The sequence below is a fragment of the Fulmarus glacialis genome, unplaced genomic scaffold (genome assembly GCF_000690835.1).
Source record: "Fulmarus glacialis isolate BGI_N327 unplaced genomic scaffold, ASM69083v1 scaffold43368, whole genome shotgun sequence".
Lineage (NCBI taxonomy): Eukaryota > Metazoa > Chordata > Aves > Procellariiformes > Procellariidae > Fulmarus > Fulmarus glacialis.
Genome location: NW_009228475.1, coordinates 11,212 through 35,289, shown reverse-complemented (window position 1 = coordinate 35,289; position 24,078 = coordinate 11,212). Strand labels below are relative to the sequence as shown.

The following is a 24,078-nucleotide window of genomic DNA, read 5'->3' as shown; positions in this document are numbered from 1 at the left end:
GGAGCGGGGCCGGAGTGCGCGCCCGGTCCCCTCGCAGCGCTCCTTCACCTCCCTAATTAGGTCAGAGAATCCCTCATACCGCTCCGCGCCGGCTGCTAATTGCAATTTCCCCACCCTTCCACCCATCCAAGCAGAGGATGAGCCACCCAGACGCCTGCAGACCCCCTCCCGTGGGCCTGCCGGCAGGGCCCTTAATTAGAGTGCGGTTTGGGTCCCAGCTCGCACACTAACGCTTTTTTAGCAGAGAAGTGGAACAAAAGGCAAAGGGCTGGGAAGGAGAACGGCTCGGTGCCATTTGCCCCCGGTTCTCCTAGGGTAAAAGTTAAAGCTGGCTTCCTTGGACTACTTTGCGCTTATTCTTCGCTTGTGGCTTTTCCCCCCAAAGAACAAGATGGAGAAGTCGGTGCTGTTTCTGTGCCATCTTGTCTATTTTCTTCTGGTAATGAGGAAAAAAATAAATCAGGGGCAGTACAAAGAGATGTATTATTGCAAACTTCTGAAGTAATCTGGAAAAACCTGCTACAACCTTGCTTTTAGAGTGGGCTTACATATAGCAACTATAATAAGAGGATGTTTCTGAGGCTTAAAATAAAAATGATCTTTCTGAAGCCTGTCCATTCTGAGTGCCATTTTAGCAAAAGAAATAGCCAGGCTATAGATAGCATTAATTTCTTTACGTCTTCTTCACAGAGTTAAGCACAGTGTTTCAAACCATCTTGTATACTCACGTAGAGGTAAGCACTGCAAGTTTTGAGGTATCTAATTTGGATAAATCACAGAGAAAAGGCTATTACTATCTCTTAAAAGCAGAGATAGCAAATCTGTCGTAGCTCCACTTCTGTGTGTGAAGCTGTACCAAGCTCAGCAGCAAATGGAAAATGATCTAATGGGGAATACTTTCAGCAAAAATTAATGTTGAGAGAGAGGATTTTGCCAGGGCAGCCCTTCAGCAGCTATCAGTGGAGATACTGAGTATGCGTCCATGTATGCTGAAGCAGCTGCAGGCATCCTTACAGAAGTACAAAACCACTTTCTCAATATACACGTAACAAAACATGTTTTCAGAGAAAGAAAAAATGGAATTAGTGTCCCAGTACAGAGCTGAAGTGGAGGTAATCGCATTATCTCTTCAATTTCACGTCTCCAATATCAAGTTAAAGGATTATGGTTGGTTTTGTCAGGACTTGGAATAAAAGCATTTTGGTTTTGCTTTTTTTTTTTTTTTAATCTTATGAGGAATATTGAAAAGCTTTCAGAAATTTTCCAGTTGAAAACCTTTTGTTTCACTTCTGTATTGCATGTTCCCAGCCGGTTGTGAGCTGGGAAACAATGTAGAAATGTAAGAGTTGAAAACATGGTGGTTCTAAAACAAGTTCAGAATCCATAAAGAGTGTTTCAAGCTGCTTCTTTTAGAGTGTTTTCCTGCAGAAATGCTGTTACAAAATACTCTGGCTTTGAGGAAAATAGCACGTTTTGCAGATTTTTTCATTGTAACTTTTTGAAGCATCTCCGAGGGAAATGGTTTGTGTGTGTCAATGCCGTGCTCGTGTACGCACAACGCTCACTCAGACACACTATGCAGGGTGGTTTTGCATGGTACACAAACATCTGCACACCCACACAGCCTAACCATAAAGAGTTTAAGCTGTGTAAGGAACATATGGCTGGTTTTACTTATCTTCTGCTCATTTGCCAGCCAAACTGTAGCAGCAATCAGAAGTTTGGTAATCTACCATGTGTAGATTCTTTCTCTCCTTTCTCTCCTTTCAGAACTAATCTATGTAAGAAGTAGCAATTTTTTCTCCAGTTTCTAATAAACCTTTGGACCCAGTACTTTGGAATTTTAAGACACTTGCATTTAAATAATTACATTGGAACTGGAAGCATGGCATAAGCTGTAGTATTTGGGAGGCAATACATACAGAATGGCCTGATATCTTGATGAATTTTGAACGCTTTACAAGTCTAGATTTTGTATTATTAACTTATTTGGCAGATTTAGGAGAAGAAGATTAACCCCAAATGCAGCCTGCACGAAACAGTTGGATACCTTTATCTCCATCCTGCAAAAAAATGGCATGAAAAACTAAGGATCGCTGATAAAAGATCCAGCCTGGATCGCAGGGTTCTCTAGCAGCTATTTAATTTCATTTTGTTTGAAATTAGTAACTGTCTAGCTATTCATTCCAGCTAAGGACTAACTAGTTGTCAGGCTGTTTGCTCTTAGACCCAGTGATGTCCCAGTGGTGTGGTCACAGCTGTGCTCTGGGACATGAGCAGAAGGTTTGTGGGTGGAAAGCTTTCCTTCCAGAGACACTGGTCAGTCAAAAAGGATGTTGCTTTTCTTTATAAATCTCTCTTGCCTTTCATCTCCTTGGTTGGGCTTTTAAGCCCCAAGTTTAGGACTTGTCTGTGATTTCAGGCTCATCTGGTTGGAGTGGGTGAAATGTTCGAGCCCCATGCCCATGCCAGCCGTGCCAGCCCAGAGCACGGACCGGCACGGAGGGGGAGCGCGCCTGCCGGCAGCACGGCTGGTGGGTCAGGTTGGAGTGGATGCGAAAGAGCAGCAGGGAGCTGCTGCACTTTTCCCTGGCGAGAGCTGTCCCTGCGGAGGAAGGGAGGTTATTCGTACCAGTGTGTGTCCGTATGGCTGCATTGGTATAGCTGTTAGGGTGAAAAGATCTTTCTAGCTGTGCTGCAAATATGTGCAGACCCAAAAGAAGGGCCTGTGGGCACCTGGGGTGTACATCTTCAAGACAGAAAGCTGCCCAGCGAGGCCTGGTGTGCCTCTCTCTCTGGCTAATTTGGACAAGGAGGTTGTGCTTGGCTTGGCTGAGTCTTTCCTCCCGGCCTTCCTGCAGGTGTTCTATCTTGCCACGTACAGGCTGTCAGGGAGCCTCTGAACACCTCAGTTGGCGGTTCCCAACATGGTTTGCTTTAGGCAATACACTCAGTGATGGTGGAAGCAGCTCCTTGCTCTTGGGACATGTCCCTGCCCTTCTCTGAAACACTCTGAGAAGCGCTGGTAGCATGCACATCACTTGGGAACCTCTGTAGTGGGAAATACCTTTGCCTGCTCCCGGGGTGCATTGGAGAGCCCCGGGCTGCAGGGATGGGATTCAGGGTGGCAGCCCACAAGGAGTGTGGCAGGGGACCGTTACAGTCCATTATCCTACCAGCTGTTCTCGCAGGTGCTGGGTTATGTCTACATAATGTATGAAATATAATCAAAAGGATTGTTGCACAAAGTGATGTAAAGATGGCAGAGCACACGCTGAACAAACGCCTAAAGATGTTGCTGAGCGTAACATCGCAGCCAGCTTTCCTCTTGGCTGATGGAATCACTATTTTATATTTATGCTCATTTGGGAGATCTATAAATATATAAAAGAAAAAAAACGTAATCAGGCAGCTGTATATGAATTTTACTAATCCACAAATTCATTATTCAAGCATCTAAAAATACCTGGTCCTTGCTGAAAGTAAAGGATGATTCTACAGGAGGAGGAGAAGTGGCTGTTACTGGTGATGTCTCATTTACATGGAAAATTGTGGATGCCTTATGATATGATTACAGCCAAGATTTCCCCCCTCAAAACAAGTGGCAGACACTGTGGTTGTTTAGCTTGATGTAAGTAGACAGATCAGAAAAATATATAAATGCCTAATGGTAATATTTCTCATTAGCTCCGTTGCCCCAGGCCAGAGGGGCTGGGAGGCTCCGATGTATCCAAATGAGCTTTGCAAAGTTACAGTTCTTAAGGCTCTCTTCATCTATGTCAGAGCAGTGATAAGTAAATTCAGATGCCCTAGTAATGCTTGATAAAGCATGTTAGTGAAGGTGAAAAGTGACAGCCAAACCCAAAAATATTCCCAAGATAGAAGTAAGAAAATTCACCACAATGTGGTTGGCGGTGGGAGGAAAAATTTGCGGTATCGTGACTGTCCCCAGACGGAATCAGCAAATTCTGTTGTGTATGTGTGTTTTTAGGGTCGTTCAATAGAAGAAAAAGAAATTCCCTCTACGTAACTGTGACTCTCCTCATTGTGTCAGTATTAATTCTAACGGTGGGCCTAGCTGCTACAACAAGAACCCAAAATGTGACTGTTGGAGGTTATTACCCAGGGGTTATTGTAAGTATAGAACTCCTAGGTAGGTCTAGAAAACTTATTGCCTACAAAGTCCCTTGTAATGCTGCAAATGTTATAAAGGGTGATCTTGTCCTGAATAGTATGCTCAGCTACTTCATTGCCATTTGATTTATTTGTTTTATTATTATTTTGCACCTGCTGCTCATTCCCATGCAGAAATCCCATCCAAGTGGCAGCTTCCTCTGAGCTTAGGTAACAACATGCTTTTGAGCTAATGGTGAGACAGATAAATAGGTCTTATGTCAGTCAAAGCAACCTTAGAACTTTGTTTGCATACATCACATTAACCCCAGGCAGAAGTAAGGCAAAGAAAGACCATGGGTGCCAAGAACAGTTGAGAGACCAGGTGCTGAAACACTGTTCACGTGAACTTGTGGTCATAACGTTCACTTGCAGAAGTATTTAACAATTCAAGTCCCTGAATAAGGAGAAGCATGTTAGCAATAGCTGTGGCAGCTTGCCAGAGGAGCATGCACATCAAAGTAGCTGGCACATCCATTTCTTCTTTTTTGTTATCAACAGATGAAAATGGGAAAGGACAATCTTGTAGCTTCAAATGGCTTAATTTAGAGAAGACCACTGGTGCCCAGCCTTCTTGCCAGTAGATGTATAACCTCTTGCAGAAGCATGAGGGGCAAGTACATCATGCCCCTCCCAGCATGAGCAGAGGTCTAACACGAGCTGGAAAGCACGTCCTGGTCTGTTCCTGTGTGTGTCCTTTTTCTATGCTCAAAAAGAAGCACAAAAAGGACTGAGCTGCAGGCAAATTAGGTGTCTTAGCAGGTTGAGTGTAACTGCAGCCCCCCAGCTAGAGGCTCCTGGTGTAACAGCTGTGGAATGCTATGCATTTAGGTTTGGAGCCTTGAAGTTGGTGGCTTAAAGCCAGTCCAGATAACTAGGTGAAGACTTTTTTTCTTGCCTTATTGTGGTTTGACATTGCTGTTCTCGGGGAGGTTTATACTTCTCTGTGGACAAGCTCTTCTGTGACTGAAGAAAGCCCCTTTACAGCCATTAGCGTGGAACATTGTTACAGACCGTGTTGAGCCTCTTCGGTTTAGGATTATTTTTCTGGTTTGTCCCAGTAACTCCTGCATTTAGGCCTGATCTTTTTTAAAGAGAGATATAGAAGGAAGGTGTTGAGAAGGGTGACAGGCTGGCTTCAAACTCTCCACACTTAGCCTACGCTCTGTCAGCCCGAGTTGAACCTCGTGCTTCAGAGCAGGTCCTGCAGACTGATGCAGGTGGGTAGAGCCTGTTGTTCACGTCCCCTTGACATCTCCTGTGCTATTTATGCACTGGGAACGTCAGCATCGCTTACGCTTTTGTAAGACTCCCTCTACTCAAGGACTTAATGAATTCCTGGACTTGGGAAGGGCGTTGAGTTACTTTATTCAGAGGCACCCTGACAGTTTGTGTTTGTCACCAAATTCCTCCTCAGTTAGTTTGTTAATCCGCTGTGTGGAAATGTGTGATGACCTCGCCTGTCTCCCTGCACAGGAAAACGTTCCAGTGTGCTGCTGGATGCTGCAGCAGGTGCTTAAAATAGCTGATGTTTCGTAACAAGCTGGGATTTCTCCCTTTACTGTGGAAAAAGGGCTTGCTGTGGTGCATGAGTACTTGTTGAGTTGTCCCCGAGCAGGTGGCTTCCACAGCCCCGAAGAAGCAGCTCCTTGCAGGTCTTGTCATCCAGAACTTCACACGAATGTTAGGCCTGCGTGCATTTCCATCAGGGGTTCCTGTGCAGCGTTGGTGGTGCGCCACCGCTAGTCATACTCCGAGTACCCTGCATTGGTAAGGAAAAGATAGAGCCAGAAGTCTCTTCGTGTGCTGGGTGATTTCTCCGTGTGTGGACAAGATCCATGGATGGGATCATCTCATGGGACATCAGATGTCTCGTCGCTGCCATGCCTAATGCACTGTTCTTTCCACCTTTAACTTGTGAGTCTTGGGCAAACGCCTCTTGTGCAAGGAGGAAACATGCAAAGAAGTGGCTGACTGATGCGAGGGATTATCTTCCCAGACCTCTGCTCCTGAGGAAGGACAGAACTGGGCACTGGAGACCTTCCACACCTCAGTGGGATTTTGTTTGGTTGGGTTTTTTTGGGGGTTTGGGTTTTTTTTCCCCAAACAGTGCAGTTCCTCATTGACACAACTGGAGGAGCTGAAGCAAAGGGTGCAATGACATGTCCTGTAGCCAGGCTGCCTTCACGCTCCTCCATGACCACCGACACCTTCATGACTACATCTGTGAACACCCTGGCTGTGCCTCTGTGGGAAATATCCTCACCTGTGGCTGGATCACTGGGAAGCCCGGAGTGTAACAGTGATGCTCAGCAGGCAAAAGTAACAATTGGGTGCAGAGGGCAAGCACCCTTATGGAAGTGAGGTTCTGCAAGATACGGGTGTTATCTCCAAGTTATACCAGCTTCCAGCATCTGTGTAAATGACTGACCTTTCTTAGGCTTTGACTGTCAAACCTCTTCTGTAATGGTTCCTTGTCAAGCACGTTGGCCTGGGGCTTTACTCTGGAAAAGCACGTTCATTTTGTGTCCTGTCCTCCTTTCAGACAGACATCCCAGGGGATCATATCCACCAGCAAATAAGTGATGCAATTGATGCAGATTACTAAGATCTTTTTGTCCCATCCATAGAAGAACGAGTGGTTTTCCCATTAATGCAATGAGAATTCCCATTAATTAATGAGAATCTACTGATTTATTTGGTCTTCATCTGTTGGATGTACAGACTCGCTCTAATTTCTTCTTTTTGAATTATCTTAAGTATTTCACATTTTGGTTTGAGGCCGCTCTGAAACACCACGTGGACATTTCTTTTAAACGCGTTGGAACAAGCTCAAAGGGCACAAAATGTTTTCCTTCAGCATTTGCCTTAGGTGTGTGTTGCCACACAACTTCTTTGCTGCTAAACGTCATCAGACTGTAAATAATGCCTGGATCCATGTCGCTGCTAATGCCTGGATCTCCCAGGTTTGGGGCTTGGAATTGAGTTGTAAAACCCCTGTTACTTGGGGAAGGTGGGGGTTGTTGCTTGCCCAAGCCGAGTGTTGTGGTGTTTGGCTGCTTGCCGGATTAAAATAATAAGCCCAGAAGTACTGGCAGATCAGTTTGGGACAGTTCAGTGGTGCCCCTGGCTCTCTGCCCTGTCTGCCTGCTGCCCCAGTGTTAAGCAGCACCTGGCTTCGTTGCTTTGCTTCCCACCTTGGTAGTTTGTCCCTGATGTGGGGACAACCGTCTCCGGGAGCTCAGAGTGCAAGGCAGGCAGCCGGGAAGCAGCAGCCTGATCAACTGCTCCGCTTTAATCCCTGCCGTTTGAGCCAGCAGCCTTTGCTGCCCACGGCACTGCACCAAATGTTACTGGGCTTAAGCAGAGTGGGAGAAGATTTAAGCCCAACTTTTCACCACGTTTGTGTCTGCTAATCTCTGCGCGTGCCTCTGCTTGTTAGTATCGGATTTATTAAACCTTTGTTTTTTATTCCTGGATCTTAAAATATCGATTCTAGGTTAGTTGACTCATTCTTGAGTCGCTGCAGCTTGTTCTGTGCCTTATTCTGCTTCCTGAGGAGTTGGCCAGTTATTTGGCATTCTCATCCATATCTTCACTGGCCCCCTAGTCTATTGGCTGGGTTTGTACCTGCTTAATGTGACCAGTCCAACCGTAGGACTTTTCCGGCACTTTTCATTTTGCCGACCCATAGAAGTGGAGTTGGATATGCTCTACACCGATCAAAGACCTTTCTTGGTGTGACACAGAAGCACTTCTGCATCTCCCCCCGTAGTCCGTGGTTCCTGGCTGAAGTCCCTGTTTCTGCCCTGGCTGAGGTGTGCTCTGTCCTAGAAACTTCTATTTAGTATAGCTGAATAGCTTAAGGCTATGGAGAAAGGAGGTGGGAAATCGCACTCCTGGCTGACTTCACTGAGCTGAAATAAGAATGGTGTTGTCAGTTGTGGCAGCAAGAAAAGATGCTTTTGCTAGAGTAGCTTATTCTGTTGGCTGGGCTGGTGTGAGCTCTTCTGGTAGAAGACCTTGGTTGATGCATCTTCACCCCTGGAAATGAGGGAGGAGTAGAAGAAGGCAGAAAACTGCTCAGTTTTCCTGAGTATAATTCTCCGTTATTTCATACTTCACATCGAGAAACTCTCTGAGTTGAAAACTTAGATGATTGCTCACACCCTTGGTGAGGTTACATCACTAGCAGATGCTAGTGATGGTCCTGCTAGGTTTGCATCTGGAGGCTCCTGAGTATTCGTAGGGTTGTTCCAAGACAGCAGTGCATATCCTCATCCACCAGCCATTTCTCAGCATCACTGGGAAGGGGATGGAATTCAGAACTCATCCTTTTGGTTTCTACACACGCTTTTAGTGTCATATAAGGGATACACTTGATAGTTCCTGCTAGTGAAAGATTCCACTGATTCCTTGCTGAAGGAAGAGTGCTCACACATCCGCAGTATGTTCTTTTGCTGCTTCTGGATTTAATTATGTTCTAGCTGTATGTAAAATACGTTGGATATCGTCCTGATGTAAATGCTAACAATATGTTGTTTTTCAGCTTGGTTTTGGGTCGTTTCTTGGAATAATTGGATCAAACTTGATAGAAAACAAAAGGCAAATGGTAAGTTCATTATAAAAACTTTTTTTAAAAAATGACAGTAGCTCAAATTTTGTATGTAAAGAGTATTATTGGTTTTCCTAACTCTTCCAGGGTAGTGTTGCATCCCTCTTGAGAACTAGAGATGGTTTCTGGCAGCCCAGGAGAACAAGGCTGTTAACCCTGATATTTTTAAATTAAAAAAAAAAAAAAATGCTCAAGGAAGCACAAAGTGACTATACACAGTCTCATTGAACTCAGTGGGATTTTTTTAAAGGGCTTGAAATTGAGTGTTTGGAGTTTCCAGGATAGTCAGTGCTTCACAGACTCATGCCCAGTGCTTTTTCTGTTGAGCTGTCACTGTATGTGATACATAATATGGTAAATAACATAAACATGGCACATTTATTTTAAATCTTTTAAAATAAATTCTTAGAGGCTTGGGGGTCTGCGAAAATTGCTTTTGGCCACTTTCTGTCTAAGCAAAGGATAGAGAAGGTGATCAAGCAGGTGGTGTGACAACCAGCCCGGAAACTGGAGGTGAAAGCCCTTAGAGGGCCCAGCAGAAAGTCCTTCCTGAGGACAGGAGTGCTCAGAGCTCTCTGCTCTAGATATGTCTAGAGAATAAGTTAGTCGAGATACCAACATGACAAAAAGCATGAAGACTGCTGTAATTGGAAAGCAACTGACTTCTCCAGTGTTGCTGATTAACAGGCGTGTTGCTGGTCCTTGTTTCCAAACACCTCTTCAAGTAGGAAGGAAAACCAAGAAACTTTGCATGCTGTAAAGCAGCAGTTGGGGACCTGAGAAGCACAGAAGATGCTGGCTAGACCAGATGTGCGGACCACAGCGCTCTCTGGTTCCCTCCTCACGCTGCAAGGAGGCTTTTGTGTGCTGGGGTTGGGCAGCCACTGTCTAGGGCGGTCTCTGGGGTCCCCGCAAGGGGGTTTTGTGGTGCGGGGGTGGGCCAGCCACTGTCTAGGCAGGTCTCTGGTGTCCCATCCCATGGGAACAACGTTGAGAAGAGAGCAGGTGGGCAGTGAACATGCAGATGGCACAAGCCAGATGAGACCAGTGCTGCTGATACGATACGATCACAACTGAGCTTGTGCTGGGGTGGGAGGGGGTCTCTCTGTGCAGTGGGGACAGAGCTGGCCCAGATTACCCCCTTTGGCAAGCACAGGAGACTTGTGTGGACTTGGCTGGGTCTCTGATGGCCCCTAAACATGTCTTGCTGACGCTGTTTCACAAACCCCTCATCTTCCTGCCTGTGCTTGAAGGTAGGGGCTGTCGTGCTTGGAGGTGTCAGTAACAGGGCTTAGGGTGGAGGGAAGAGAATTTAGCAAAAGGTGTGGGTATAGAGAGATCAAAAGAAGTTGGTACCTGATGTGGTCCTGGCAGGCTGTCGAGCTCAATGTTTCCCCGTCTGTTTTCTCTGCGTGCCGCATGTGGCTGGCTAGAAGTAGCATGCGGGGAGGTACAGTCCAGCTCCTGGAGCGCCCTGTGGGCATGCCGGCCTCCTGCCTCCGCTTGACTCTCCCGCGAGAGTGGCTGCAATCCCCCTCCCTGGTGGTTGCCCCATGCTCTGGCAGCGAGATCCCTCCAGTCTTTCTGGTATGAGGTTACACAGGGCCAAGGGGGGACCGTGCTGTCCCTGCAGCCTGTCCCGCTGGCCCAGCGCTGCCGCCTGCTTTTGCAGGTATGAAGCTGCCTCTGCGGGGGGGCTCAGGGATCAGATTAGCAGGGTGTGCTGCTGACCAAGGCTAAGGCACGTTTGCCAAGCTGCAGAAGGAGTTGGGAGAAATTCCTGCTTGTCCTAATCCAGAGACTGGACAGGGCTGCCTTGCCCTTTGCTTTGCGAATAGCATGCTGCCTGCAGACCAGGAGGGAGAGGGTGAGGCAGACCCTGTAGGAGAGGAAAACTGCCTTTCCCACAATCAGACAGGGTGCAGGGGAGGTGGGTTTCCCAGTGGATATTTTTTGTTGTTTTCACCCTGGCTCTGCAAGAGCAACATGTCCTGTTCTTTCTGTCCTAGCAGGGTTTCCAAGCCTCTTGCTCATTGTTTATTAGCAGCATGTCAGGGTCTGCTTGAGCTATGACCATGTTATGCCAGTCCTGCATTCTTCACAGGAGTGCCCGTGAGTGACAGCATGGCTCTGACTTGACTTGTTTGTTTATTCTGAAGAGCCCTGGGTAGCCCGTGTTTATTCTTTTCATCTCTCTATCGTTTTGTGTCCTAAAAAGCACACATGACCCAGCTTTGCAGGGATTGCATCACTGCTGCCTCAGTTGGCAGCTAGCGTGTCTCTGCTCTGACCGCAGAGAGGACATGCAGTAGCTGTCACTTATTGTCCCCGTGCTTTAGTCACATCTCCTCCTTGCCCAGGAGCACTTTACAGTGGCAGCTTTGTCCATTACGTGTTTCCATAATACCACTGGCAGTGCAGGATTTTTTTTTTTTTATCTTCTGTGAACTTCCCCTGTGTCCTAGTTTGCTAAAATGCAGTCTTGGTGTTGCTTGTTACGCAGTTGCTCCTCAGTGATGGCAGGAAGAGCTAAAAGCAACTTCTGCTGCCGTGTTCTTGTGTGTGCTTCTGCCCATTAGCTGGCTGGGGAGTGTCAGGAGTTGAGCAAGCCAGTGTGGCTGTCGGGAGAGCTAACCTGAAGCAGCACTCCTTACTTCTCTCCAGCCTGCCGACAGGAATAGACCTCTCTCGGGTGGTTTTTCCCACCCGAGTGTCTTGGCTTCCATGCCGCGCGTCTGCACTTCCCACGTGTCAAAGTAAGGGAGAGCTTTCGTCCCCCCAGGGAGGGCCAGCTGCCCAGCGGCTGCCTTCCTGCCTGCCAGTGCCGCGGGCGGCTCTGACTTACACCCAAGCTGCCCACTCAGCAGTTTTCAAGTGAGGAGTCAGCATTTTACGTGGCTTTGTGACAGTCATCTGTGTCGTGGAAAAGTAATAACCAACAGCTTCGCAGCCCACAGCTTGACCGTGGCCTAAAGGGAACCTCAGCCCGGAGCACTCTTGCTTCATGGTTCCTGCACTACCTGAACCCAGTTTGTCTTTTCTTGTCCGAACGCTATTCGGTGTGGCTGACTTCGGCAGGAGTTAGATGAGCGAAGGCCAATCACTAATATCACACGGCTCTTGAGAGGGGCTTCTGCTTGCTACAGTAACACTATTGTCAACCCCAAATCAAAAATCTTGTTGGCAACTCATGAGATTAGTTGAAAGCCGTGGGATTGTTAAAATGAATTTGTATGTTTTTGTTTACTGTTTGATTTTCTTCATCATAAATTCTCCGTGTTTGGTTTTCAGGCTTTTCTTTCTCCAGCTGAGAGAGAGGAAACTGTGTAAATAGAGTGAGCAAACCTGTTTCTAACACCAGATCCTTATATCCTAGTAGGGCTGTTACAAAAGTATCATCAGTAACCTTGTATTATTTTAAATAACCATATTAGCAGCTCCTATCTGCAAGCAGGGGCAACCGACAAATACTCTAATTGTATATATTTAGTGTTTGGCTCACTTCCCATCTCCAAGGGTCATGCTGTTTAGGGAGAATATCCTCTTTCATGTACGTATGAAACAAAGGACAGTACAGAGAAAAACTAAACTTGCTACAAAATAACCTAGGCCATAAAACCCATTTCTTCCACCGAGACTGTAAGAAGCTGTGCTTTCTCCCCTTGTGTGGTTTCCCTGGTTGTGGCAGTGAAACAGTGTGACTGCTGTAATGGATAGTGCCAGTTGTGGTCCAGATGTGGAGATGGTGTGGGTCTGAGTGGGGAGGAAATGCTGGTGTTTACAGCTGACGGAAACAGGGTCCCAGCGTAGGATCCTGGACCTGATCCTGGAAAACTTGTCACCTGCTGCCATCTGCAAGTACTTTGTGGCACAGCATCTAATATTCCAGTAACAGCTTGTTACTAGTGTTTGAATGGTCATTGGGTTAATTTCAGTCTGCTCTATCTACTGCTGCAGTTTTTACTTGCAGTGGGACAATGTACATCCTGAATACTTGCCTCATCTAGAAAACCATTTTATTTTCTCTCATTTTGAAGCTAACTGAAGTGAGCAATTGTACAGGGACCATTTCCACTGTCCCAAGTGAGCTCTCCTGCACCTCCACTCATTGCTTAAGCTGACCTGCTCTGCACGTGGATGTTGCTGGAGGAAGGTCTGTTTTCACTGAGGGAGGTTTAGGTAAAAACAGTGTGATTAACCTAAAAATCCTGAGATACTTTAAAAATACATATAGGATCCTTCTGGCTTCTGTTTGTCAAGGCGTTTAACTTGTCTTTCTGGGAACTGGATCCTCGTGGAGTGGCAGGACAAAGGTTTTTGAGCAAACTTAGCACCTGGAGCTTTAAAACAAACATCCCTGTGCCAGGAGACCCGAGATACCTGGCCAAGCTAACTGTTATGTTTGTATTCATGCTACTAGTGATTTTTACTATTGCTTAAAGCTACCGATGACCAGAGTCACATTTTATACTTGTGGAGAAGCAGTTTTTAACAGCTGCCAGCGACCGACACTTGAAGGCTGTGATTGCTGGAGTGGAGAACCACCAGCGAAAAACCCACTAAAGCTTTCAGTGCTTTAAATGGAAATACTGCTGTTCCCCAAGCTACATCTTTGTGAACCTGTGTGTTTGAATGCCGCACTTGCCCTCCCTCCATGGCCCTGTCGATATCCCCGATGTGCTTTGTGATGGGGATTGGGATCAGCATTGGGAGCTCTGTGTGTGACGAGCTGGTCTGGAGCCCGCTGGCAGCAGCTGAGCTGCTGCTCGGGAGCGAGAAGGGGTCGTGTCGGCACTCGTGCATGCTTCCCCCAGCCGAGCACTTTGGCAGAGGTGGTGTTTAAAGTGGCGTAGTGGGAGTAGAGACTTTGTTTCTCATACCCAGGTTGGGGTTTGAGTATTGCTCGTTTACCTTCTGAATGTTTTCACTCTAATATTAAGAATGGGCAGGATGGGGCCAGTGGAAGAGGATCAGACCTGTCTGACTTCCCTCCTTGAGCTGAAGGTGGAGATCTCTCTCCCTGCACCTCCCCCAAGCTGCAGGGAGGTCTCGTAGGCTGTGCTTGCCGCAGCCCGGCACCAAGGACCCCAGCCAGGCTGCTGTGAGGGTGTACGACATCCCATGGCATAGGCTGGTCACTGTCTTCTGGCCTCATGGCTTTGTGCTTATGCCTGCATGAAAGCGTTGTTTCCTGAAGGCGCAGTCCCACCAGAGAGGTTCGCATACAGCAGTCTCCTGTGTCCTTACAGCCTGGGAAGTGTTCACAGGAGCAGCTCCCCACAGCGCTCCAGGAGGGGGAGAGAAGAAATCCCCTCCTTTCTTTCCAGGGAAGAGTTAAGGACAGCAGCAGCCAGAAGAGAAGGTGTATCCTCAGCTGAAGTTTAGCGCTTTGGAGTCATGGAAAAACTTCCATTACAATATCAAGTCCCCAGAGAACCAGTCTGACACAACCCTACTACTCCTGCCGCCTTGCAGGAGGGGTGCTCTCCTTTGAGACGCGCATCCCATTGCCTTCAATGAGACGAGTCTGTGCAGCCTGGGCAAACATTTGGGTCATTGATTGCTTGAGGGCTTATTGACTGTGGTTTACGTATCCTTGTGGAGAGGGCACGAAACGCTTCGTTGTGGAGAGGCAGATGATACTTTGCTTTGTTTTCCTTTCTCAGCTGGTTGCATCGATCGTCTTCATCAGCTTTGGCGTTATTGCTGCGTTCTGCTGTGCCATAGTAGACGGTGTCTTTGCTGCCAGACACATAGTAAGTGCTTCCAGGAAAACACAGGTCCTGCAATGCTTTTACTCTAGGAAAATAAGGGATGGTGTCCGTAATCCCGCATCAGGCCACATCAAACCCTGTAAATATATGTCATGTGCTGAATACTGTTTTAAATCATAAACTTTAGAAAAATATATCAGTTTTGCAAAAATATTTTTAAATGAGCAGCAAGCATTAAGATCTTAAAACTTTGCTTTAGTTTTTTTCTGTATGTTTTGTGTGTTTACTGAGTCTCAAAACTATAAGGTGTAATGTGAACTACAGCTATTGCCGAGAGACAATATACAAGCAGTAACCTCTATCATATTTTACATATTAGCAGAGGTAGTTCTTAATGCTGATTGAACCGCTGGATGTTGTAGTAGAATGAAGCAATTTGCTACGAAGCTCATTAAAGCGTTACAGAATAAACAGGAAGCACTTGCAGTAGGTTCTCAGTTTCCATTCGATGACGTAAAAAAATATGAGCTACTGCTGTCATGAGCAATCTCTAGTACAGTGGGATGTGCAAAAGCTTCAGTTATTAGTATAGAAATGAAAAAACACAATTCCATTTCAACTTTGTAATTGAAATTTATAGTTGCATACAGATTTTTGTCCTGCAACTCTGCAGTTTGATGAATTTTTTTGAAATTTTTGGCAAAATGGGATTAAAAAGACAGATTTGGGGTTTATTTGTGATCAGAATGGAAAGGAATTTCAGAAGGCCAGAATTACCCATGAAGTGGAAACTCCCCATGTCAGCTGGCTCGTTATTCTTCTTGCAAAGCCGGCTCCCCTTTCCTGCCCCTGAGCGTTCCAATGGTAGAAAGATGGCTGGACGGCAGGATTTGCTGACAGAGCAAAGGGCAGCTCCGTTCAGCTGCGGGATAGGTCTCCGTCTGTCTGGATGCAACCAGCAAGTCTTGGCCATCTCTGACCCCCCTTGCAAGGGCATATGAAGCATTAGCTTCGATAAAAAGGTGAAGCTCCTTCGACTCCTGATCCTGGCTGTGTGGGTCTGAGCTCTGCGGACTTGCTCTGTGATTTTTAGGTGCTAACCTCACAGGCTGGGTGATGGCATGAGCTGGCACCTCCTCCCGGCCGGCCACGGGGATGTCTGCATGTCTGAGGCAGCCAGACCTGAGCAGTTGGGATGACGAGGGCTTTGGTTTCTGCCTCTTGATGAACGGACGTGCTTTTGGCCTCGCTTCACCCCCTAACCGTCCAAGAACATCGTCTTGCTGGAGACGTGCTCCGGCCACACTAGCACATAGCGTTCCCCCTATCCCCTGCCGCTGGCCTGTCACCCCGAGCTTTGGATCAGACGCCCAGAGCAAGTCCAGCTGCTCCTGGGAAGGGCTCGCTGACGCGGTTACACATCCAGCATTGCTTTCCCTGAGGTTTTGCCCTGGGGACCAGGCTGCCCTGAAGTGAGACATTAATGCAGGTTGTTTGCAGGCTGAGCCATTGGTAATCCTCCCGAGCTTTCCCACAAGTCACTTAAGAGCCCAGAAAGACAAATTTGCCAACAATTTAGTAAGAAATTGGTATGATTCAGCATGAAGAACCCTCAGAAACATGTCAGGCAGCTCTGGGCTGTGTCGGGGGGGATGAAGAATGAATCATCCAGTTTGGGGTGGCTGCCCTCACCCAAACGAGCCCGGCTTAATAGCCTGCTCCTCCCGTGCTAGCTGCAACAAATGCATGCCTCCAAGGACCAGGCATCACCTGGGGCTCAGGGGGGCTGAGGTGGGGGGCTGCTATGAGTGGGGGTGTTGCAGAACAGCCACTGTATCGAGGTGCTGATGTGCGAGCAGGATCTCTTTAAAGCCTGGCCCCTTTCCCCGGACCAGCTAGCTGATTTTGATTTCGCTGCAATTCTAAGCGTGGTGCGTTTTCGTCGGCAGGATCTGAGGCCGCTGTACGCGGGGCGATGTCAGTACTACTCCAAGAGCACAACCCCACCAGAGGTGAGAGCAGGTTCGGATGTGCTGTCTCCGTGAAGGGGCTGGCTTCATGGTGCAGGTGGAGGAACCTGCTGCCAGGCTGCTGCTCCGGTGTACCGGAGGTCTGCGAAGCGAGGAGGGGGTGGGAGGCTGGGCCTGGGGCGGGAGCGGGGTGCGAGCGGACTCAAGGAGTGAATTCCTCCACGCTTGGTACTGCCATGTTAGTGAAGAAGCAGGTGGAGAGGAGGGGATGGGGGAGAGGAAAATACACCAGTTTCTCTAGATCTTCAGCTGCGCGTTCATTACAGGAGCAGGGTGGTGGGTTAAGAGTTCAGACAGCAGTAATTCAGTAATACGAGCAACATATACCAGCCTCTGCACCTCTGCTGTCTATTGTCTTCTCCAAAGAGAAGCCTGTTGGGGACGGATGTTCCTACCACATACTGATAGTGTGTGTGCACATCTTTGGCTGCTTTTACTGTGCACTGGGAGTGTCTCTGAGATATCCTCACAAGTTCCCAGATAGTTTTGAATAGCCACTATATTCCAAATTAAAATGCCTGCTTGAGGTGCAAGGTAAGTACTACTCTCTTGGCATTTGTGGGGTCCATTCTCTTTTCAGTCTAAAGACCATCTTTAGAGCCTGGGTGTTACTACCCACAGGCAGACAATTAACCACTTTAGTCAGTTATTCACCAATATGGGAATCTTGCTCTCAGTTTGTATCATCCTGTTGACAACTCTTTGCTCTAAGTCGCTGTGTGGTGAGGAGTGTTAGTTCAGCAAGGTCTTGGCTGCTTGTAAGAGTTGCACCACCCCCTTCCTATGCAGGCACATGCTTATCTATGACTTCCCCATGGTGGAAGGAAATGCTGGTCTGTTCTAGTCCAGTGCGTCTTTATGCCAGTATAACTGTGTACTTTGTCGGACCTGTTCTGCAAGATAAGGAAAAAAAAATTTGCCTGGGGCTAATCTGGAGATCAGTGCAAAATCTCTATGTAGAGCAGGCCAAATAGCAGCAGAAACAGTGTTTGGCGATTATGTCCTTATGTGCCTTATGTATTTTTTCTGGCTTCACACAGGCAATCTGTCACCCACAACGCCGCGCACCCTGCACACCGAAAATAAAAACCAACACCTGCTTCTGCTGTGACCTGTACAACTGTGGAAAGTGAGTAAGCGAAAAATACCATTCCTGGCCATGGGAAAGTGAGCAGTGGTTTGCAGGTGTCCGAAGGGCCAGGATAGGGCAGGAGCAAAGTATCGGTTAACGACAGCTGTTGCGGGAAGGGATCTTAAGCTATGGTTGCTAGCCACAGGGACTCCCAGGCAAAAGGTAACCAAGTAAAGGGGTGTGTGAAATACACTGAAACCATCCCAGCTACAGGTGAGCATGCTCCGGGCCAGCCCGGCTGGAAAAATGAGGAGGGCACGAGTTTCCATTACTTCCATGCTTGGTGCCTTCCCCAATTTTTCCCCTATTGAGTGTCCTTTGTCCTAACACCTTCCTTCTCTGTTGGCACTGCTTGTTCACTGGGTTTTATTTTGTTGTAGAAGACTGAGGATGTAAAAACTGGGACACTGTTTTTCCTCACCTTCTCACTATTTCATTCCCCACCCTACTAACAGGGAGGAGAGTTCGCAGGCTGGTGCCACCTGCGTGTTCATAAATCAGTGTCCTCTCTGCCCAGTGAATATCTTTCATGGTCACAAGAGGTTGGAACGTGTACCAGCACTGTGCAAAGATGAGTCAGAGGGGTGGTTGCGAATCGAGCACCACTGCATAGTGATCGCACCATCATTAGATCTGGCTACTGTGCCTAAGCCAACTTAATTTACAGCATGCACTGCTTATATCTTTTGGAGTGTCTAATGTGTGTCAGCAAGCAATTAATGAATTGATTTTTTTAGTGCTGGCTCTTGCCTAGGGCTGTTTCAGGCTTAGCATTTCTCACAGTACTTAGCTGGGCTGGCCCCCACTTAAATTATTGACTGTGGTGGAGGAAGATCAAAAGCCGCTGTTGGGAGAGGGTGGTTCCGCGTGCTGGGAAGGGTAGTCCCTGGTCTCTGTAGGCCTTTGTTTCTTCACCCTGCAGAGGGGTGAAGCTCACATTTTCCTTTGACAGTTTACAGGACACGATCCCTTTTTACTAGCTGAAGAGAGCGATACACAGAGAAGTGGTTGGAATAGAAAAATTGTAACTTTTCTGTATCTTTTTTTCTTTTTCTTCCCCCTTCCTCCCCCCGTCAGGCTGGTTCAGGGTCCTGCCTCTGACTCTTTTTCCCCTCTCTAATATATCAGTTGTTGCCATCTCTATTTTGCTTAGTGCCACACAAGTGTTCTGCACTGAGGAGGTGCTGGTTCTTCTGGGATCTCAGTAAGAAAGGCACAGACGCTCAAGGTTGGTTAGCTCACGTATTATGTAAGGGATGGAAATTATAGAAAAAGTGACAGCAATCTTGCATCCCTCCTGATGCTGGGAACCCCAGCTGTGGCAGCATCAGATGAGCCCCTTCCCATTGATAAGTACATGCTGTACTTATCTGTACAATGCTGAACGTTCTCAGTGGTACACCAAGGCTGTCTGAGAGCTTTATGCTCTCACACATCTCCATAGGAACAAGCTCTTGCAAACAGTACATACAGGTTGTATTGTTAAAGGCAGTCACGGTATGTGCTCAGGTTATATAGAGGTCATGCAGGCTAACATACAGGTTTTTACAACCTGTGGTTACGCTCTGCCTCGATTCTGCTTGAAATCCCCGTCTCCTTGTTGCAATGTATTCTGCAGTGGCCCGTTACAACAAGATACGGAAAAAAAGAAAAGAAGAAACCAAAATTGAGTAATGAGGGAAGGAGGGTGGCTCTTGTGAAAGGGGGCAGGTTCCTGCAGGCCTTGCAGAGTCTGCTGGGGAGCTGAGCCTGGATCTCCTGCTTCTTGGCCTTAAATATGAGCCTGTTCTTCCCCATTTCCTCAAAGCCCTTGTGCAGTTTGAGCCTAACCCCATATGTGAGCTGGGAGAAAAGTCATTCAGAAGCCCTTAGTATAGTTCGTCCCCAATAAATATGTTTTCTTGAGAGGAATTTGCTGTAGCCCACTACATCTGGTAAGCTATGCCGAACGCCAGCCTGTTTCCCCAAGCGGCAGTCAGAGAGAAGTCATTGCTGAAGAATCCTGCCTGCGAGACTCCAGCCCACACATTGCAGGAGCCACTCTTCCCTTTCCAGAATAATGACCTAAGTGGATTCGACTGAGTTTTCTCCACCTCTTTTCTGCATGTGGAAAAGCTTAAAAATGTGAGCTTAAAGACCTCTCTCTGCCAGGATCCCAGAGGTCCTGCCAGCCCATGCCATTGTAGAGCTGCAAAGGGCAGGCGGCTGGAGCAGAGCAGCTGAGCTGGACGTGCTTTGTGGCCAAGCCCCGCGGTGCCAGGAGGCCAGCTGTGCTGTCCTGTGCCCGTCCCACCCAGCCGCTCTTGTGGCTGTGAGGAACAGCCAGCGCTGCCCTGAGGGGCAGCTGCCGCTCCTCGGGGCACGGACTGGTTTCCCTGGGTAATTCTAAGACCGGTTTGTCTTTGGGAAGCCTCCAGGATCTCTGTGGAGATTTCAGATGATAGAAATAAGAGGCAGATTCAAGCTCAAGGTCATTTGGGTATTTGCAGGCCTTGCAGGACTTGTTTGTTTCGCAACAGATCAAGCCATCTCCTGCCGTTGTCATGCAGGGAGATCTCAAATGCCACAAGCATGGGATCTAGGAGGCTTTATCCCCACGCCCTCGATAGTTAGATTGAGGCTATCATTAAATTGCAGAATGCATGTTACTGTCCAGCAGAAGTGCTTAGGTTTTATGATGTGTGGTGCATTTTTTTATCATTATTGTTGGTTTTTTTCTAATCTAGCAGAGTAGAGATTTCTGGAGGCTACTATGAATACATTGATGTCAGCAGCTGCCAGGACATCATCCACCTTTACCACTTGCTTTGGTCGGCAACGATTCTCAATATAGTGGGGTTATTCCTAGGGATCATTACAGCAGCAATACTTGGAGGCTTTAAAGACATGGTAAGATGGTACCAATTTCTCTGTGCATTAAACAAAACAAATTAGGCAAATTGCCTTTTGAAAATAGTCGTGAAAACAGCTATTGGTATTTCAATGCAAATGATCTATGCATCACTGCAATCAGGCTGGAAAGAAGGGCATGAAATAACTGTAAGGAGAAAGTGGAAATGATTCACCTTTCTGATCTCGTGTCACCACCTGAACACAATTAGAAAAGATGAACACAATTGGGAGATTGTATTTTCAAAAGGAACCTTCTCAGAGGTGTTGGCAATACCACGATGAATAAAAACAAGCTTTTTCTTAAAAATTGGTCTTCCTTTTCATAGCATTGACCTTCTACAAGGAAATGTGTGGTGGTTGTTCGTGAATTGTTGATTTTATAACAGTAGCAGGGTTCAGAGATTTACAGACTGTTTAAGCAGCCCTGTTAGGCTGAAACTCTCCATCTAGTCTCTTCATGGTGCAGAATCTGAGAGGGTGAACTGGGGACCAAAACCAGGTGAAAGATTGCAAACTTCAGATAATGAAAAAAATGTTGTTCTGACAATGTGAGCTTTGAAATACCCCCACTAAACCAGGCTGCCTGTTACCTTCCATAGAGTTTTGTTCTGCAAAGGACAAATCTATGGGGAGAACTGAACATTCAACAGATAAATTTGGGGTTTTCTTCAGTCTCTTGTGACTCATTCGGAATAATACAAAATGAGACACCCAGAAAAGAGCATTTGTCCTGGCAATACATTTTTCTTACAAACAAATCTTGGGCCGTGCACTAAAGGTGCCTTATTTCAGAACTCTGATCTTTCCTACACTCTTCTCAGACTCACCAAGATCTTCCCAAACAAAACAGGAGACACATTTCCAGCTGTACATCGTGGCCTTTTGAGATTTGATCCACACCAGACAGCCTGTAAACCTCTGCAAAAAAAGATGTATAGAAGTGTCTGAACAGCAGTACAAAAGGATTTGAAATATGCTGATCTCAAAATGCACTGAATAACAGAGCAATCAAAATTAACAGATTCTTTCTCCTGCTTGTGAAGATGCAATCTGAACGGTTGTTTTGTTTGAGTACTGGTGTGCACTGGGCTATTGCCAGCTTATTCTGTGGAATCTGAGAGGGGACAATAGGTGGCTGAGGAATGAAATGACCTCGGGACTCACCTGCTGCCTAGGAGGGAACCAGATTGCCAGTTGCTAATTCAGCAGAGTTGAGCTCTCAAGACACAGAAAGCTCCTTTAAATCATTTCTACTTTCATTCAGCTGTCAGCTTTCTGTGACTTGGTTAGCAGCCTGAGATTCTCTCTTTTTGTTTTAACAGACTCCTTCCCTCCCTACTCTGAACTGTACGGTTGAAAACGCACACCCTTCGGTGTCCTACTACTCAAGGCCACAAGTGACATCTTACAACACCTACTACCACAGCACTCCTCACCTGCCTCCCTACTCTGCATACGACTTTCAGGTAGGGAATGTTACAGGATGTTTTCTTGTTTAGCGGCAAGGTTAAATCCAGCCGGTCCACAGGACTCTGGAGGCCTGTCTTCCCGTCATTCACACAGTTTAATTTTCCTGTTCCTGCAGAGAATACCAAATCTTTCCTACTAGGCATTGGTCCTTGGCAGTGCTCTCTCTTACTAAGGCAGTGTTTTCCTGAAAGCTGTCCTTGAAAAGAAGGCAACAGAACCTGCTGCCTGCCTCCCCCATCGTTCGCTGGTAGAGGCCACATTAAAAATAGGCATTGCCTCTGGCACCTGCAATGCTCTGACGATAGAGGCAAAGCAAGGTGTTAGGTGCTGGTTTTTGTTAGGCTAACTGCTATGTCTGAGAGAAACAGATGAGCTTTTGGAAACAAGCTATTTGAGCTCCTGAAGACACATACTGGCTGAAAAGCCCTTCTGTTGTGTTTTTTTTTTCCACACGCTTCAGCTGGTCTAAGAACGGTCCCTGCAAAGATCACCTCTGTTGTAATGCACCCCTCCCTCTTCTGAGTTATGGAGCTGTGCTGTTGGAAACAGTGATTTCATGTGAACCTTGCTGTCAACATTAACTTTCACTTGTTGAAGCAGATGAGGACATTTCCTCCTCAGCTCTTCTGTCAGGTGGATGTTACCACAGTGGTGATGTTAACTTAACACATCATACGTTTTCTTTGCAACCATCAGGGCTGGAGACTTTTTGTTAACAAGAGCTTAAGGTTTTGGACGTCAACTAAGAGGTGTGCCCTGTGATGGCCACCATCTCCCTCATCAGAGCCATGCGTTAGAGGTAACATGAATCTAAACCTTTCTGGTTTTACTGCTAGTGCCACTAGGCAACACTGTTGTCAGGGCTTCCTAGAAATATTTGAATGCTTACATCAGAATTTCTCGGACTTATTTATACAGATTTGTGACTCATTTTTGAGATTAACGCAGCCTGGGACAGTCACTAGTGTTGTATAAATTTTTACAGTTACAAAAACGCCAACCTCAACACGTGCCAAAGCAGGCTCTGCTGCGAAGTCCTCTTCTCAGCTGCTCGGGGCTAAGCGCTGTTTAACTCGGGGTTTGTCTGTACTGCAGCCACAGTACCAGCAGAAAGTGGATCCACTAGCATGGGTGGATTTGCCCTGCTTTTCAACTAGAAGTACTGCTGGGGCTCTGCTAGCGCTTACATCTCAGCCGGACGGATGAAAGTCTCTCTGTGTCTCACTGCTGTGAGCACAGGTGTTGGCTTAGAAGCCAGCACAAAAGCTGGGCATAAATTGAGGTAATCTAAATTTAAAATAGCCAAGTCTCTCTTTCAAATGCAATTCCAAGTCTGAGCCTTGCTTATCTTCCAGGGAACTTGAGGGCCTGCATGAAAGCATTAGCTGAGGCCTCTGGCTGTGGAGACTCTCCCTTGCCTTGAGCCCTGCTCCGACCCGAGCAGTGTCTGTGCCACCCTGACACCTCCTCCCCTGCCATCCTACAGCACACAGAGCAAGCCCGGCCTCGCCTCTCAAATCCCTTTCGAAAGCTGCACTCCATCTGGTGCAAGAATTGGACGAGTCAGTGCTTCCCACTCATCCCACACATCTTTCACAGGAAAAAAGCCCAACACTCCAAAATTTCTAAGGAAGCCTGTGCCCCTGCAAGAGCCGGGCTTTCACACACAACTCTAAAATGGCAGACCCAGTTCTCTGGTTTTTGCAGGAGCACAAGCTGATGGGTGTTGCAGTGGCCACTGCTCATACCATGGCTAATGACACTCCACCCAGCTGGTCGTGGTGAGGAAGGCAGCAGGCCTTTGTGGTGGGCCATGGTGGAAGTAGTGCCCGTATCTTACTCCTCACTCTGTGTGCTTGGTTAGGGGTAATCGGGTGAGAAAGTCTCACTCCTGCAGCATTTTGACTTCTGCAGGCCCTGAGCCATGTTTGGCTCTGACGAGAGAACGCAGGCGAGTGGTGGCCTTCTCTGCCTTTCACCCCCTGTCGAAAGAGGAATTAGTGTCGTCTTCCCAGCCACCGGCTTCATTAACAAAGCCAGGCTGCTGCCTGC

General features: G+C 47.2%; 1 protein-coding gene across 1 annotated transcript in view; it reads left to right on the top strand.

Moving 5' to 3' along the window:
• The first annotated feature begins 2,459 nt into the window (after positions 1–2,459).
• Positions 2,460–24,078, top strand: part of TMEM255A (transmembrane protein 255A) — a 23,597-nt gene continuing 1,978 nt past the window's right edge. Inside the window, exons 1-8 of the mRNA XM_009583489.1 lie at positions 2,460–2,658; positions 3,992–4,134; positions 8,723–8,785; positions 14,455–14,544; positions 16,452–16,520; positions 17,573–17,661; positions 20,394–20,553; positions 21,879–22,022. Coding sequence (XP_009581784.1) covers positions 2,460–2,658; positions 3,992–4,134; positions 8,723–8,785; positions 14,455–14,544; positions 16,452–16,520; positions 17,573–17,661; positions 20,394–20,553; positions 21,879–22,022 — 957 coding nt within the window. The remainder of the gene's footprint in view (positions 2,659–3,991; positions 4,135–8,722; positions 8,786–14,454; positions 14,545–16,451; positions 16,521–17,572; positions 17,662–20,393; positions 20,554–21,878; positions 22,023–24,078) is intronic.